General features: G+C 46.5%; 1 protein-coding gene across 2 annotated transcripts; it reads right to left on the bottom strand.

Moving 5' to 3' along the window:
* Positions 1-11,962: 11,962 nt before the first annotated feature.
* CDKN2AIP (CDKN2A interacting protein) lies at positions 11,963-15,609 on the bottom strand. Of its 2 annotated transcripts, XM_069787807.1 has the most exons (4): positions 15,306-15,609; positions 15,074-15,204; positions 13,871-14,319; positions 11,963-13,831 (listed from the first exon to the last, which is right to left on the bottom strand). In XM_069787807.1, exons 1-4 carry the CDS (start codon positions 15,533-15,535, stop codon positions 12,725-12,727), a joined length of 1,917 nt encoding a protein of 638 aa, XP_069643908.1. In that variant the 5' UTR covers positions 15,536-15,609; the 3' UTR covers positions 11,963-12,724. The 2 variants fall into 2 exon arrangements, with proteins under 2 accessions (XP_069643908.1, XP_069643900.1); XM_069787799.1 differs by having other exon boundaries at positions 11,963-14,319; positions 15,306-15,608.
* Between the last annotated feature and the right edge of the window lie 882 nt (positions 15,610-16,491).

Genomic DNA, 16,491 nt, shown 5'->3' with positions numbered 1-16,491 from the left:
CTGCCGCTGCGGAGTCGTTAGCGGGGCGGGGAGCGGCGCTGCGAGCTGGCTCTGAAGGCCGCGAGGGTCCCTCAGGCGTGCCTCCTCCTGCTCCCGTGGGCTGTGTTTGTTAGCACTGATTAACGCCCTTCTTCGGTCAGGCTTCCCCCCCGTGTTTATTCGCTCTTCCCAAAATGTTCTCTTGACCCTGGAGACGTCGAGGAGTCTGTCTCGAGGACGTGTTGCGGCTGTCACGGATTACACTTCTTGCCGGTATAGGCCGTCATGTCCTGCACTGTTTTCAGTCCTGACCCTGAACCTTCCCACGTTTTCAGGAAGTAACACAAAAGATTTTTGAGCATGCAGTAAAGTGCAGAAGTTTTACGTTTCATGCTGAAGCCTTACCCTTTGCACCATCCTCTCATTTTCTTGTGATGTTTTGGCATACAAAATCTGATACTACTAAGTCTCTCGAAACGCACCTTTCCAAAGGCATTGTGTCTGACAGGAGGGGGATCCGAGCAAGTTATATTGCAATAAAATGAATATACACATTAAATTGTTTGCAGATGGCTTGCATATTTCTCTTCCAAATAGTCTCGTGAGCTATATCTCCAACAATTTATTTCTAAAGAGCAGTTTTCATCATGAAGTGAGGTTTGTACCAATAGCATAGTGACGGGCTGTGTGCAGGGAAGGCAAGTTTATGTCTGGTACACAAGAGTGTGCTCCATAGTCAAGCTTTTCTCCCTGTAGCAGTTGATGGAGTGAGGCATCTAATTAATTCATGTTCTCCAACTGCAAGAAGCAGCAGTTTAGACTGTTCTCGCCTGTAACAAGAGCCACCTGATTTAGCTTTAAAGAAGAGCAAAATGATTTGTGATAAACTATTACTTAGGGAAGCTGGGTGACATTTTATCCTGAGGAATCGTTTCAGAGAATTTTAAATAAGGCGTCGAAGAAGTTTAGCCTTTTAAAACCCACTTACCTGCCAACAAATCTCCCAATTTTGACAGAGTATCCTGTCTTTCCCAAGGCTGTTGCAGAATTTGTGTCAAATGTTGGCCACAGCAAATATAATAGGAAACAAAACTAGAAATATACATTTTAGCTATATACTTTTTCCTACTGGGAGAATGATAAACCAGACAGAATTACTAAAAGGTTGAGATTTCATCCCCACGTCTCTTTCAGACATTTTTCTGGTCTTTACTACATGAATAATAATGGGTAAGCACCAGGAAAAAAAAAAAATCTTGTGCGAGTCTTGAAACATCCTGAAGAGACCTGTATGTTTTGCAGTATGTTGCATTTGTATTTCAGGAACCTGAAAAAAAGTGGGGAAAAATACATCATCTGGCAAACTTAGAAAAAACAGCATCAGAGATGATTGAATTCAAGGGTAAAAAGAAAAAAAAAAATTTCCAAGGCCCCTTCTGTCTGACATTTCTACCTATAGGTGAGTGGCCAGCACTAAAAGAGTACCCATACTAACCCTGTAGATAACATTTCAGGATGGCATGATCTAGAGTAGTGGTTAAGCACCAGCACAGGTTATATAGTCTTCATCCTTGGATATTTTTGGAGCCTAACTGGATGAGGCCTGGCACAACCTGATCTGTCTTTGAAGCTGGCTCTGCTTTGATGGCCTCCAGAGGATCCCTTCCAGCCTGTGTGTTTTTCTACAATTCTGTGAATACGTGATCTGTGCCAGATGGCTCCATGGCTAGTCCTACAACAAAATTAGTGTGTTGAACTTCACTGACTTTGTCTGACCACCCTGCAGATCAGCATCTGACGTGATGGCAGTCTGCAAGTAGTATTTTCTTAAGACCCCAGTTCATAAAAGTATTTAAACACATTCGTAACTTCCAACTCGTGCAGCTGCTAAGCTGGTATCCTACATGACAGTGATTTTCAGATGGCTACGTCTAAGATGTTGAGTCATTGTAGTTGTAGATGGACAGCTTTGCCCAAGTCACCAATGCGTTGGCAAGTTCATAAAAATGAATGAAAACAAAGTTGTAGGCAGTACTTTCAAAACATTCTTTATTACGCTGATGTCACTCTGGCCAAAAAAACCAGGAAGTCTGCAACTCAATGTGTTCATGTTCTTAAGAGGAGACCTTCATCTTAAAATACGTAACACCAATAAAACCAGCTGCCTCTTTTTTGTGTATTGCAACAGCTCAGATTAATGAAGCTAAGCCTCAGATCATTTTATGCTACATGTCTCATTTTTGCACAATAGCTTTAGAAAGTCAAAATAACCTAGTTACTTTCACTTCCATCAGCAGTAAACCACTGACGCTTTATTGTATGGTGTTCATTGCTGTCACTTGTGAGTGACTGAAGCCTCATCAATTGAATTCTTTCATATAATATTAACAGATAACACTTACTGTACAGGCAAAAAACACTACCTGTATACCAGTGCAAAAGGACCTGGATTAATGTAAGTGATACTATATTCTTTAGAAAGATGTTGGCTGTTTTGAGGGGTTGTGTTTCTGCTTATAGCAAATTTGAATGGCTGTATTGTTCTGCCACCTCATGAAGAAATAAAGCTGAGAAACAGAGATTTCCCCTACAGAGCAGAAAAATAAAGCAAAAATGTTCATGAAAAATTAACATGTTATTTTAAATTAAAAATTAATTACAATTAATGTTAATTTAAAAATAACAATTTGACATCACTTTTTTCCCGGCAAGAAACTATGTATGCACCACTGGTAAAGAAATAACCAAGAAAGTATTTTTAGAATAATTAGTAACATCAGTTACAGGTGGTTTCTGTGCTAAAAACTTGCTGTTTGTCACTATGGGGGAAGCAGTATCTAAGGTACAGCAGAGATCAGCTAGCGTTTCCTGACTTTAAATGTTATCTGCTGCTTTTGAACACTAAAAGATTTAAATTTTGAGTAGTCTTAAGAATGCAGCAGTAATGTTAGACCAGATTTCCCCAGGAAAAGAAGCCTCAGCTTGCTGCATGTTTGAAGCCTCAGCAGGGAGGAAAGCAAGAGTAGCAGGATGAATTCTCTGGTTTGATCATGCCTCAGAATGGCTAGGAGCAAGCACTGGAGAATTTTGATGTATTGGACTCAAGTTTGCAGGTTGATAGCATCTGCGACCCAACCATGTCTCTTCTTTCGATGTCTGTTTGTGAGAATAATCTGGAGATAAGAAGAGGCATGATAGAGCAAAACCCTGCTATTTGTAGAGGTGGACAGGCAGAATGACCATACATTTCCACCAGCCCTCTCCACTGAGTGGAGAATTGTCAGCTTGCGGTTGATAGTCACAGTGGTATCAGGGTTGTGTTATTAGGGTGTATTGCATAAAACCCGCCTCAATGGTTGTCTTCCAAGAGTAAATAATACACAGACGTCCTATGTTCAGTTTATTTAGATTTATTTATATGTCTCTAAACTACCTCAATTTTTCATGGAGAATAGATCCCAACTTTATCATTTCCCAGTATAGTTTTTTAAAGTGCCAATCAGAGTACTCCCCTTCTTTTTGTGAAAGATTATTTCATTATATTGTAGATTTTACTATGCTAAAATATTTCTAGATATTTAATCCAAATCTTATTTTCCCCATTTGCAGTTTTGCCTCTCATCTTTCATAATCCTGATTTTACATCCTGAAACCATAGCTGATTCCTGTCCTGTTTCACCTAATAATACACAAGTTGGTTAGACTTTTTTTTCTTTCCATTGATACCCCAGGAAGAGTTTCAGCCTGTGGAAGAAATAATGAAAAGCAGCATTATTGATGAGGATAAGTCCATAAGGGGCTGTAAGTGTGAAAGACCTACTTAGCATTTAGTGGAAATGCTCAAAGGATGATCACAGGGTGCTTCTTTTAAGTAAATGGAACAGAACTGATTTTCGATGATATATATTTCTCGGTGGGTATGCTTCTCTGGTTTCCATGGGATGAAGAGGATGAAGAATTCTCCAAGATACCAAGAAGAGAAATGCAAAGAAAAGAAAGAATGAGTACAAGCCAGATGGGCTTTTTAAAAAGTCAGCTGAAGAAAGCTATAAGCCATAGAAAAGTTGTATAGAAAGGCCATAGCTGACCTTCATATAGGTGATATTCCAGGAAGAGGCTGTCCTTGTCAGAGCTACAGATATAGTAGCGTGTTTGTAGCTATTCTTGAAAACTTCTCTAACAACAGGTCATCCAAAAAAGATACTTCCCTGTAATGGCAGTTGTAATCACTTTTGATTTTCCTTAAATATTAGCCTTGATTTATCTGGTGGAACACAAATCATATGGAAACAACCATTACTATTTTTCTCTTTCATTTACACAAGTGTAGGACACCTAAAAATAAGACATGGCCTAACATCAGATAATTTCAATAAGGTGATAAACTAAACCAGTACATTTCCTGAAAACACGGGCATGTGGTTTTTTTCCCAGCTAGCCTCACCCTCAGCTCTATCAAAGAGCTCTGTAGCAACAAGTAATAAACATCCCGCACTGATCAGGAGATGTATGTTCTTCCTCATCCAAATGCAAACATCTTTTCAAAACCTGGAGACGTTCCAAGTTTTCTGTCAATATGCTCTAAAAGAAAATCTCTTCCTGAGCCCAAATTAGCTATCAGTTGACTTGTATTAACATGGGGAAGAAGGCAGCTGCAATATCCAGCTCATCTTTTTTCTTCGAACTGATGGGTTCTGTTTATCTCACCGTAAGCAGAGTGAAAAATGGAGTAAAGTGTGCAAACTATGTGTACTTTGTGCTTTGTTTTGTAATAACTATTTACCTATTTTTACAGTTCTTCCCATTCAGCTTCCATACTCTCATCCCATGACTGTACCCAAAAGTGTTTTGAGAAGTTGATAGGCCCAAGGCTGGAGATATTAAGGAATTCACTTTTATATGACATCATTGCTTCCATCAGAGCATACTGACATATTGTCACTTTGTTTTGAGCAGAACCTCACTGCTCCTTTTTGAGAGTATCCGCTCTGTTCAGAATGCCCTCTGGAAGTTGGCAGGAGGTGGACAACACCAACATCTCACAGGTGCTGTGGAGCATGCTGACTGGCCTAGGAACTGCAGCTCCTTAGAGGAGGGAACCAGCTGAGGGGCAGCATCTGGCTGCTGTGATGGGTAGAGCCACATGGATCATTCCCTGTCATTTCCAACACGGATCTGTCCACTTGTGGCTGAAGTAACAAGTCTCTGTTCTCCTCTCCAGGAAACAGCTTTCAGACAGTGACTCTTCTTCCTTACCTACTGTTTTAAAGCATAAATGATGGGTGGATTTGCTTTCTGGCTTCAGAGCCAATCACCACGCCAAACAACTCACGAAGTGTGCAGATGGTGTTTAGGGAAGGCAGGTGAGGAATGGTAACAAGTTAATCTTATGCAAATATGTGGCAACCATCTTTATTGTCTTACTTGAGCTCTGAAGCTTGATCCTCTTCCATTCAAGTAAATGGAGGAATCCAGGTGACTTTAATGGAAAATAACTGAGCCCCTTTTTGCCCACAATAAACAAAGGATTTTTTGTGTGCTTTTACCTGAGATACACACTAACATGCATGCTGCATTTCTGTGATTCTGCTACTCAGCACAGGGCATGTGAAAAACACACTCTTAGTTCTTCCTTTTGTGAGGAACAAACATACACAATCACAGCTTTGTAATCAAGATTGTGAAATGAGGGCAGGCGGTGCACCTGCAGGAAGTTTCAGTAGTTGATGGCTTAAGATGTTCATAATACTTGCCTGTATGTGTATGTTGATTTTCCTTTCAAACTCAGGAAATAAAGGTGAGAATCATCCAGCCAAATACATTGAATGAGAGACAATATCAGTATAAATAGGTCTTGCCCTAAAAACGTCTCCATTGACTGTAAGGGCAGCCCAGGTCTGTTGTCAGAGATGTCAGTGAAATGAATTCCACTCCATATGTGGAAATGGGGTAATTACATGTCTATAGTTACCATTTATGAATTTCAGAGTTCCCCTGAAAACTCAAATAGAGTTTTGCCATACATCATTAAAACTCCACACCAAACAGGAGGAAGCCTCATTTTATTTCCCTCCTAGTGTGGATTGGTTTTTTTCTCTTTGGAATCTGCTTATCCAAACCTAGTATAAATGATTCATCTCTAGTGCAACTGAAAAGTCACTGCAAATAGCACCAGAGAGTAATTTCATATCTTCAAAACAACTCTGTAGCACCAAGTCATCTGCATTATATGTTTCTTAGGGGTACTGCTGCTATGCAGATTTTTCAGTGCCACCACTTACTCCAAGTTACCAAAAATTAGTGTTATTCTATACTACTAACATATGACTGATATATACTTTTTTCCAAGAACTGACAGAGTTTACATTTGCTTTATTATTCAGTTGTAATTGTGAGAAAAATTATTGGTTAAACAAGATAAACAGATCCCTAGCCTCTCAACCATCCTCTTCCCCAAAATAATAAACAAAAATGTGACATTTGCTCCAAATTAAGGAAGGATTTGGGGTGGAAGGCTCTTGTCAAAATATGAGCAGCATCTGACTGAACATAGTTTGTCTCCTAGACTGCAGCTAAAATGCAAAATACCAGAGGATTTAGAAAACGGGGCAAACATTGGTTAGATCGGCTTTCTTACTAGTGACAAAGTATCTTTTGCCCAATGTGATTAATTTCTGAGAGTAGTATTTAAAACAAGTCATTTTGCAGTCTACTTGGGCCTAACAGTTAACGTTACTTGACCATTAGTGACAGTTGAAACTTTAAAGGGCTGTAGGCTCAGATGTTAGAGCTGAACAATGCTTTTTTAGTTGCAGGAATGTTACTGGAGGTAACCACTGGAACTCAATCTCCCATTGCCTTAGCAACAGGCAGTTGTGCTCAGAAATTATGATGTGCCATTTTCAAAATCAGCCTACGACATATTTGAAACTATTACCAGGTATCAACATAAAACCTGTTTTTCTGAATGCTTGTATATGCGTGTGTCTTCAGTGCAGGTGGAAACCTCTGCCGTCACGTACGAAAGGCCAGCCGTATGTCTGAATAGTCACGTGCAAGTGCTGGTAACACTCCGCTTAGGCCCGCCTTACACTGGCAAGTAGCCCAGCTCAGCCACGTGCAGTAGCTTGTCTTCCTGCAATCACAGGTTTAAATTCATGCAAGGAAGAGGAGCGGAATTAATCACAACCTAATAATTGATACTTCCTGACAGCAGATGTAAAATGGGGGGTGGTGCAAGGGTAACGGGCACAAATTACAAGATTTTCTTAAAAACACAGAACCTAGCTAATGGCAATACCTTTGCTGTGGCAGTGGCAACTGATAGAACCATCTAGAAGGCACACAAATACAAGTTAATTGTTGTTAAATAGACAAAGCTCATGGCATATTATACACTATGGAAAACATTGCAAAAATGCACATTTTGGCTGAAAGAAAAGCTTAAAAAATCTACAAAGCACATATTGCTGTTATTTTCTCTGCAGTTTGCAACTTCTAAAGCTGGGGGACAGATCTAACTAGTGAAAGAGAGAGACAGCATCAAAACTCTTTCAATGGGTGCTTTTTTCCCCTCAGTCTCTGGACCACATCACGCCAGCTTATTGTCATCTACAGTCAACATGAGTGTGATTTTTGATGTATTCTCTCCTGTTAACAAATGTGAAGACCAACATTTACCATAAACTACACGTGAGAGAATTTTGTCCACACACAAACAAAACCATCCCACATTGTTAAGGCGCTGTAGTGCAACCTTTAGAGCCAAAAAAGAAAAACAAACCCACATCAGTCACCGCACAAGCTTCAGCTTGTCTACACAAGCTTGTCTGCGGTCTTCAGCCTGCACTGCAGGTGCTACCTGCACTACAGAGGGATGACAGCTCATGAAACGTTAGCTTCATAGAGCCTTAGATATATCCTTTTTAGCAGATGAAACTAGGACACTGGGATTTCATTACAGTTTCTCAACCAAAAAAACAGAGAACTTCATAGAGGTGTGCCCTAGTTTAGTTGTTTCTTTTGGGATGGGTTCTTTGATAGCATTTTAATTTGAAATCTCTGTTTTCCCATGTATGTGTAGCTGATCAGATGAAGCATTACAGGAGAGAAGAGAGAAAGACACTGAAGTAGTTCAAGTGCTAAGACAGCAACCAAAATGACAGCTCGAGCCAGGTGGTTTGTCAGCCCCCCGTGCATCCTTTACAAAGCTCTTGTGCGAAGCAGTCAGAGCTGTCGTAGCCAGTTCTGCGCAGAGCTACTCCCCACTCTGCACACTGGTCTCCTCTGCCTAGCACAGGGGTCTGACACGGCTGGGAAGATGTCACCGTGAGGATATTGCCGGAAGAAGAATGGCAGAGGCTGGAAACCAGCGGGGTTTGCAAACTGTACTGTGCCTACACATAGGCCATGTGCCTGTCGCTCGACCAACAAGACAGACGCTGCTAGTTTAGCAGACCTGGGCTCCTCACAGGAGCTTCCAAAGTACCAAGAGAGCATGAGCAGAAGGAAGTGTTGGCTCTGGGCTGCTTGGGTAAGGGGAGCATTAATCATGTTTTTTGAGTCTCAGATGCGTCAACCTGATGTTATTTTGGGGATCTCTGGTAGCGCTCTTGTGTCGCGTTTCACGCCAGACTTGACTGTAGGGCAGCGGAGGGCTTAATTCCACGGGGTCGAGCACGGTGATGTGTTACTTGCTCGACATACCAGGGGCAAGAACGGCACTGCCTACGAAATTAATTCGGTTTATCAGCACGGCTAGTGCTTTCGTGCAGGCAGCAGCATCTTGCCCAGCATCAGGGAGCGTCTGCCTAGCGTGGGCAGGTAACACTGGTGGCGCTCGCTGGTCAGCGTGCCGGCCTTCCCGGAGGAGGTGCGGGTGAGCAGGGGAGAGCCGGGGTACGCCCAGCACGGCAGCGTGCGCCTAAGGGACCGCCGCGCTGGCGAAGCGTGGTGTTTGCGCTGTGTCAGGTTTTGTGCTGTCACTCGGACACGCGTCCGACTCCGCCGTCTCCGGTGTTCAACTTCTGCAAAGGAACGTGACAAGGTACTTCCGCCGGCCTCTTGCTTCCTCCTGGGGCAGGGAAGGAAGGGAAGCATTTCGGGCAGGGATAGGCGCTCCGTCGGCCGAGCGCCTCCCCGACCGAGTCCGTACGCCAGGAGGCACCCTGCAAGCCCAGTGGGCACCAGGAGAAGGGGGGCGGCGGGACGGCGCGTCCTGCCCGCCGGAGCACCACTGCGTCCCCACGCGTGCTTTGCCCTTCCTGCGAGCAACTCCGCTCCGCCGGGGCAGTTACCACGCAGCGGTAAGTTCTTCCCCGGGAGCTCCGCCGCCGGGGTAGTCCAGCCCGGCCCACCGGGGCTCGGGCACCGCCCCGCCGAGGGGGAGCCGGGGCCGGTAAAAGGGGATGGCCTGAGAGTGAGCCCCGTTCTGTTAGTGCGCCTGCGCACTACCTGCGTGTCTGTGGCCGTGACGAGAGCCCGCCCCGCGCTCACCCGCTCGGCCCGGGGGCGTCTCGGCGGGAGCTGCGTGAGGTGGGGGCGGGCGAGGGCGCTGGCAGCGCCCGGCACTCTCTGCCGGCGGTCCGGGGACTTTCCCCTAGGCGGGCGCGGGGCCCTTGAGGAACCAGTGTCCTCCGTGCGTGGCCTAGCGAGCAGGTCTTCAGAACATCCCGGCGTCCTACTTTCGCCCCCGCCGCCTTATATGAGGCACCAGGCGGGAGGCCCTCACGGACAGAGCGAGCTGCGTCCGCCGGTCCCCGTTTCCCCCTTGCTGGACTCCGCAGGGGGCGCACAGACAGGGAGGCCGCCGGCCGCCCTGGAGGAGCGCCACGCTCGCGGATGGGCGCGATACCGACCCCACGCAGGGAACGGTGCCGCCCCGGGAATATATTAAGCAAATTGAGCGCCGCGGCTCCGCCCCCGAGGCGGGCAGCCCGAGCGGCTGCTGGGCGCCGAGCCGCGCCCACCGCGACGCCGCCGGCAGCGCCTGCGCGGGGCGGGGCGGGGCGAGCAGGGCGGGAGCCGGCGGCGCCGGGACGCTCTAGCGCCGCCTTGTGGCGAGCGCCCCGCGTCACCTCAGTCGCCTGCCAGCGGGAAAACGGGAGCTTTTGCCGGTTGCCCCCCGAATCGGTGTGTACCTCGTCACCCGGTAACGGCCGCCAGCGGGGCAGCTGTCCGTAAGGAACCGACAGCACGTTCTTAAGCTGTTCTAGCAGCCCGCAGAGGAAACGGGAGTCATTTCTGATGACTGCAACTTCCTGTACTCCTGCAGAAACACAGGGCCGGTTTTTCTTTCGGTTGGTTGGGTTTTGTCCCCCGGGACAACTCCGCACGCCGACAGCGTCAGTGCGTTTGCTCTCGCCGGTCCTCGTCAGCCAGGCCTGACAATCCAAGACCAGCATCCCAATTGCTAGAGACCAGGACAGCAGCTGGCAGGTGGACCCAGAGGTTTCAGAACTGACAGGACTGCACAAACACTTCCTGCCACAGCCAGTTCTTTGAAATTCTTTCTTTCTTCCCCTGGGGTTAATGAAACGTTAATAAATTCTCATTCATTCAAATACTCAATGCTTATTTTTACTTCTACGTTAGCATCTCCTTGTCGAGTCGCTTTCCATGCAGAATGTGAAATAAAAATAACACACTTCAACTTTCAGTTTCTATTAAGAGTAGCTACAGACTCATCCTTTAATGAATCACAACCAAACATCGAAGAGGAATAACATTCAAAAATTTTAAAAAAAAGTAAGCTTAAGTCAGGACTTTAAAAAAAGGCATCTAGCACCTCAGCCTTTTAACACAGTTACCCTAACACCCCCTTGAGGTCAGTAAATACCGTGAGCTTCACTTTACAGACGGGAAACACAGGTTTTTCACATTGCAAGACATGCTGCAATTCTCAGCCAGAGGTCTGGAGATGCCCGAGCTAGCAGCTAGAAAAGCTGTACTTCAGAGGGCACAGGATGCAATTCCTGCCCCACAAAAACAGTCATTCTGTGTCTCCACCTGAACAGGGCAAGGATTTGAAAACAAATCTCACACTTCCTAGTGTGAATACCACGACTCCTAAATACAGCACAAAACTCGCTCTGCACTAGAAGCTCACACCAGTTCTTACGCCCTGTAAGGCGCAATTTAATGCGCTGCGTTCCGAACATCGGGTGGTGCTCCAGAAACACTGAGGGGGAACTCCTGAGAAACCTAACTAGAGCGAAGGGCGACCGAGGGCACAGAAGCACAGGGGTCAGACGGAGGAAGTTCTCAACCGGCCATCGGGAAGCGCGAGCGCCTTGCAGGCTTCAGGTGCTACGGACTGGACAGCCACTGCTGTTCAAATCACGCAGGGTACAGTGTAACAACGCCATTGTGGTTTAGTCCCCAAAATCACAAAAGAACTTGAAGTCTTTAAGTGGACATGTATACTACCGAGATCCCAGGAATTCCTATTCACTCCTGCAGTACTCGATCAACGGATCTGTCAGTCAAGTGTAAGGTCGCCACTAAACAATGCCAACTACCGTAATCGGACAAGATTAATTCAAAGTAGCACTGAAGACATTATGTTTTTACAATTACATGTCATTATCCAATATATCAAAACATGCAGTTTGTGCAGGTATTTCAGTAACATTGAAAATAAAACGTAATCTCCCACTTTCTTTGCTTCATACCATTCTGTACATGGCCTAAAAATGTAGCAAAGGAAGGGCTCAATTAGTGTGAACACTTGACAACACACTGGCTGCCTCCAGCAGACAGCAGCATCTTCATTTTGCTTATCTTGGCATTACAAAAGTAGAAATAGATATTCTATCAGTTTTACAGTATTTCAGCTACGCATCCAAAGAAAACAACTCATCCTTGTGGGATTACACCTTGAAGCCACTCAAAGTAAAGCTTTTCTCAAGGTGTTGCAAAGTTATTGAAATGGCTGGAATATTTAATGGCCAAAACCAAAGTACTATAAAAGCATATCCCAGAGGTTTTATTAGCAGTCAAAATATGCTTAGTGTAGAAATCCATGTTTATTTGAAAAAAAACCTGTAAATGATATTTCACAATATAAATTAAATCGGCTTACAGAGTTTTGGTGCCTGAAGTAGCTGTGACTTGACTGCTAATTGATAATTCGCCAGTATAACTTTAAATGGGATCTAACCTGCTAGTATAATGTTAAATGGGATCAGGGAGTCGTTTATATTGCGAGTGTTATGAAAACATCCCATAAAAATAATCAACTAACTATTTTCTCTCCTAGTATGAGCAACAGTGAACATTATGAGCAACAAGCCTGAAACAGATGATTCAACTTTTTGATTGAAATTTTTAAACAACTTTCAATCATTCAAGTATTATGGTCCCTATATACATACTTCTATGTGGCTAAAAAAGACATGGTAGACAATTGAGCACACTGCCATCAAATCGTAAGAATTACAAAATTGTCAGGTTTTAAACAGCAAATTGTACCTTAGTCATTTAATTAAAAATAGAATAATTAGGTAGACTATTTTGCAAATAAAACAGCACACTAGTGTGCTATATATTAAGGCATACCTTTAAATGCGCACTTGTCATCTCTGACAAGTTTTTTATACAATTGCTACCAAGTGAAAGAACTATCATTGTCTTGCAAAACTGAGAAAGAAATACAAAATATCTGGAAGCCTACATTTTTAAAGTACAAAATTAACCTTCAGTCCTTGTGTTGAAATACTCTACAGGTACAAACAGCGACTCTCCCCTACAAGATCTCACGAGGATTTCTTAAAGCTGGGGGTAAATTTGAAGGTTTTGATTCTTCATCCAGAAGTACCAAATCTTCAATTTCGCTACCTTTGTATTTTCTTTTACAGATCTTCACAATAACTTTCTTCTTGAGGAATAATTTCAAAGCTTCTCTTGAAGCAACCGCTTTGGCATTTTCCATGCTTTTACCACAGCCAGTACCCAAGTAGACAGACTTGCACCTCAGTTCACAAACTATATTTTCTAGAGAGCTCTTATTTTGAGGCAAGTCTGCAAGCTCCTTCAGGGGAACAAAAGCAACATCTAACGTAGCTTTTACAGACTGAATAGATGAGTTTAGAAGTTCTGCGTGATTTACGTTAGGACTGAAGCCTCCAACAGCAACCAGTTTCCAGGCTACAGCTTTGTACAGTCTGTTGAAAAAAGGTTGTCTTTCCTTTGCATCTTCGCTGGTTAACGGTTTGCACAAAGCCTTAGCAGGGCTTTCACCTGCCTGTGAGCCGCTCTTAGAGGCAAGCTGTGGTGAACCAGCCTGTGTGCCACCCTTGGAGGCCAGTAGGGAAGCACCTGCCTGAGCTCCACCCCGGGAGGCCAGTGACGAGGGACCTTGCTGAGCGCCACTCCGAGCGGCCAGCAGTGAAGCAGCCACCTGAGCGCTGCTCTTGGAAGTCAGCAGCGAGGATCCCTGCTGAGCACCGCTCCGAGCAGCCAGCAACGAGGCAGCCACCTCAGCGCTGCTCTTGGAGGCCAGAAGCGAAGAGCCCGCCTTAGCATTGCCCTTGGAGGCCAGCAGAAGCGAGGTACCTGCCTGAGTGCTGCTCTTGGGTGCCAGAAGCAGCGAGCTGCCCGCCTGAGCGCCGCTCTTGGACACTGATGCTGGGGCACTCACTTGGTTTTTGGAAGACAGCAATGTAGCACTTGTTTGAGGGGTGCTCTTGGTGGTCGGTGGCACTGCTGCTGCCTGCGAGGTGCTCTTGCTGGTCGGTGGCACTGCTGCTGCCTGTGGGGTGCTCTTGGTGGTGGGTGGCACTGTCGCTGCCACTGCCGCTGCCTGCGGGGTGCTCTTGGTGGCCGGTGGCACTGCCGTTGCCACCGCCTCCGCCTGTGGGGTGCTCTTGACTGCCGGTGGCACCGCCACCACCTGCAGGGCACTCTTGGCAGCCGGTGGCACCGCCGCTGGCACTGCCACTGCCTGCGGGGCACTCTTGGCAGCCGGTGGCGCTGTGCTTACTGTAGTTTTCTTTTCGGGTGACGGCACATTTTCAGACTTGCTTTCCTTAGGCGGATTCAAGCGAGGCTTCTCTCCTGACTCTTTTTCAGATGAAGACGGATTTTGTTCAGTAGTATTTTCAGCATTAGCAGATTTTCCTTCTGTTTCTATGTCTGATGCTGTGACCATTTCTTGATTTGAACTGGAAGTTGACTGGGAGCTTTCTGGACCTTTGCTAGTATCTTTTTCCTGCTTTTTTGGCAATGTGCTCTCTGTTTCCTTTAGGGCTTCTGCCTTAGTTGTTTTCACATCCTTCCCAGTATCCTTAGAATCTTTGCTTTTCTCCACAGCTCGCTTCTTGGAGGGCTCCTCTACCCCTTCTGCAAAACAAGTGAAGTATGTTATTCTCTTTAATTTCTGCACTATGAAATATCCATCTAGAGACAATTTATCTATTTTCTAAAAACTTCTAGCAATAATTTCTGTGAATTTAAAAGGTATATATTGGAAATACACTTTGAACTGTAATTTCAAGTATTAATCTACTATTTCTGAATATTTTAGTATTTTTTGGACAAAAGCCTAAAAACACTCAGGTGCAAGATTCTAGGTTTTGGTTTGGGACCCATAGGCAAGTATGTATTTCTATTCTTGAAGCCCAAACCAAAAATGACCAAAGTACATTAAACAGACTATCTGACCTAAAAACAAACAAACAAGTGTATTTTGTCTACTAATAGCATAAAAACATCTTTTACAATAGCACTTTAAGAATTTCTTTAAGAAACCAGGCTTCTCACAAAGCAATAACGTCCGACTAGTACTAAAGGCAAAGAAGAATACGTTTGAGCTGGAGCACAATAGTCTACATCGCCTTAAAAAAATAATCAGCTTAAAGTGCACCAGTTGCAGAAATGCAAAACAAGAGCTCTACATTAGCAACAGGATACGTATGCGTTACATCTATTTTACAGGTATACGAGGAAAAAACAGCACAGAGAGGGGAAACAATTAACAAGGAGTTTAAGGAGTAAATTATTTCCGCTACTTTCTAAGCCCGAGGCAAACCGAGAAACATTCAAAAACAAGCATTTTCTAGACTCCTATGTATTGTCACAGCTATGATCTGCTAACCATTGCTACTTGATATGCCTCTTTTCTTCACCTTGGCAACCAGTTCATCTCTCGTGGTGCGGACAGGCGCGCCGGTCACTTGGATGCCTTCGGCCATTTCCAGCGCCTTCTCCATGACCTGCGGCGGGTACCTGGAGGGGCGACAAGGGGAGAGGAGAGGAGGGGAGGGGAGGGGTGCCGTCAGGGGGCCGCGCCGCCCGCCGCGGGGCCCGCCGCCCCGGCCCGCACTCACCGGCAGCCCAGGAAGACATGGTTGGCCCACACCATGGAGAGGGACACCAGGCGCTGGAGCTGGGCGCTGCCCGCCGCCGGCGGCTCCCCCACGTTGCGCAGCAGGAACTCCCGGCGGTGCCGCCAGTGGTGCTCGGGCTCGCAGGCCCCGCGCAGCGCCTCCGCCCAAGCCACCTCTTCCGCCGTCCGCCCCAGGGGCTCGGCCGCCGCCATGGCCTTCCCCGCCGCCATGGCCCTCCCCGCCCCGCCGCGCCGCGCCCGCCCCGGCTCCGCGCGCGGGGCCGCCCTCCTCCTCCTCCTCCTCCTCCTCCCCCCCCCCCCCACCAACGGAAACAACCGCTCCGCTCCGCTCCTTCCGGCCGCGCGGGATGACCTCACAACCGGCGCGCGCGCGAGCGAGCGGCAGGCCGCCGCCCCAGTCCGCTTTGCGGCGCGTGAGGGGGAGGAGGGAGGGGGCGTTCCTGCCGCCAATGGCCCGAGGCGGCCAGCGGCGCGACGCCCCGCCCCCGCCTTAACGGTCGGCCGTGCCCCCCCCGCCCCCCCGGGGCGGTACCTCACGGCGCGGCGGGACGCTGGCGGTGGGGTCACGGCGAGCACGTCGCTCATTAGACCCCTCGCTTCCCGTGCCCGTTTGAGCGCACTCCATTATAGCGGCCCACGGACTGGGTTGGGTTTAGCTTTTTTTCCTCTTTTTATTTTTTTTTTTCCTTGGTACTGCAGCTTGAAGTCTCAGATTTTTCGCAGTGCGCGTGTGGACGCCGCACGCGAACTGTTGCGTTCAGGCTGATGCTCACAGGGGTGTCAGCTTCTGGAGGGGTGCTCACGTGCCATCCTCAGCCCTCGAGCCTGTGACAGACTGCCTGTTTCCTTCTCTCAGATTTTTTGGGGTCCCGGGGGAAAAGAGATGGTACGGGCACGATTACTCACTTTGTATTCTGCCTGGTGAAAGTGTGAACAAAAGTTCTGCTTACAGATCTGTTCCGGCTTTGCTGAGGTCAGAGTTCATGGGATCAGTTCATGTTTTTACCTCCTGGGTGTGTGATGGGGAGGTAGTGGCAAGGAAATGGGTTTTGTAGCGTTTTGGAGGAAACATGGAATGAGGGGTCCTAAGTATGAGGGCTGCTGGCTACAAAGGGTTCAGGTAATTACTCACACCACTCTGTAGGCTGTCTTCATGTTGCAAAAGT

The sequence above is a fragment of the Haliaeetus albicilla genome, chromosome 1 (assembly GCF_947461875.1).
Source record: "Haliaeetus albicilla chromosome 1, bHalAlb1.1, whole genome shotgun sequence".
Classification (NCBI taxonomy): domain Eukaryota; kingdom Metazoa; phylum Chordata; class Aves; order Accipitriformes; family Accipitridae; genus Haliaeetus; species Haliaeetus albicilla.
This window is presented reverse-complemented; position numbering and strand designations above follow the sequence as displayed.

Bases quoted from the DNA above. Each gene is read 5' to 3' on its own strand.
- CDKN2AIP (XM_069787799.1), bottom strand. From the start codon at position 15,535: ATGGCGGCGGGGAAGGCCATGGCGGCGGCCGAGCCCCTGGGGCGGACG. The intron at 15,205-15,305 runs GTGAGTGCGGGC...TCGCCCCTCCAG, and splicing joins CATGTCTTCCTGGGCTGCCG to GTACCCGCCGCAGGTCATGG. The intron at 14,320-15,073 runs GTTAGCAGATCA...CTTGTTTTGCAG, and splicing joins AGGCATATCAAGTAGCAATG to AAGGGGTAGAGGAGCCCTCC.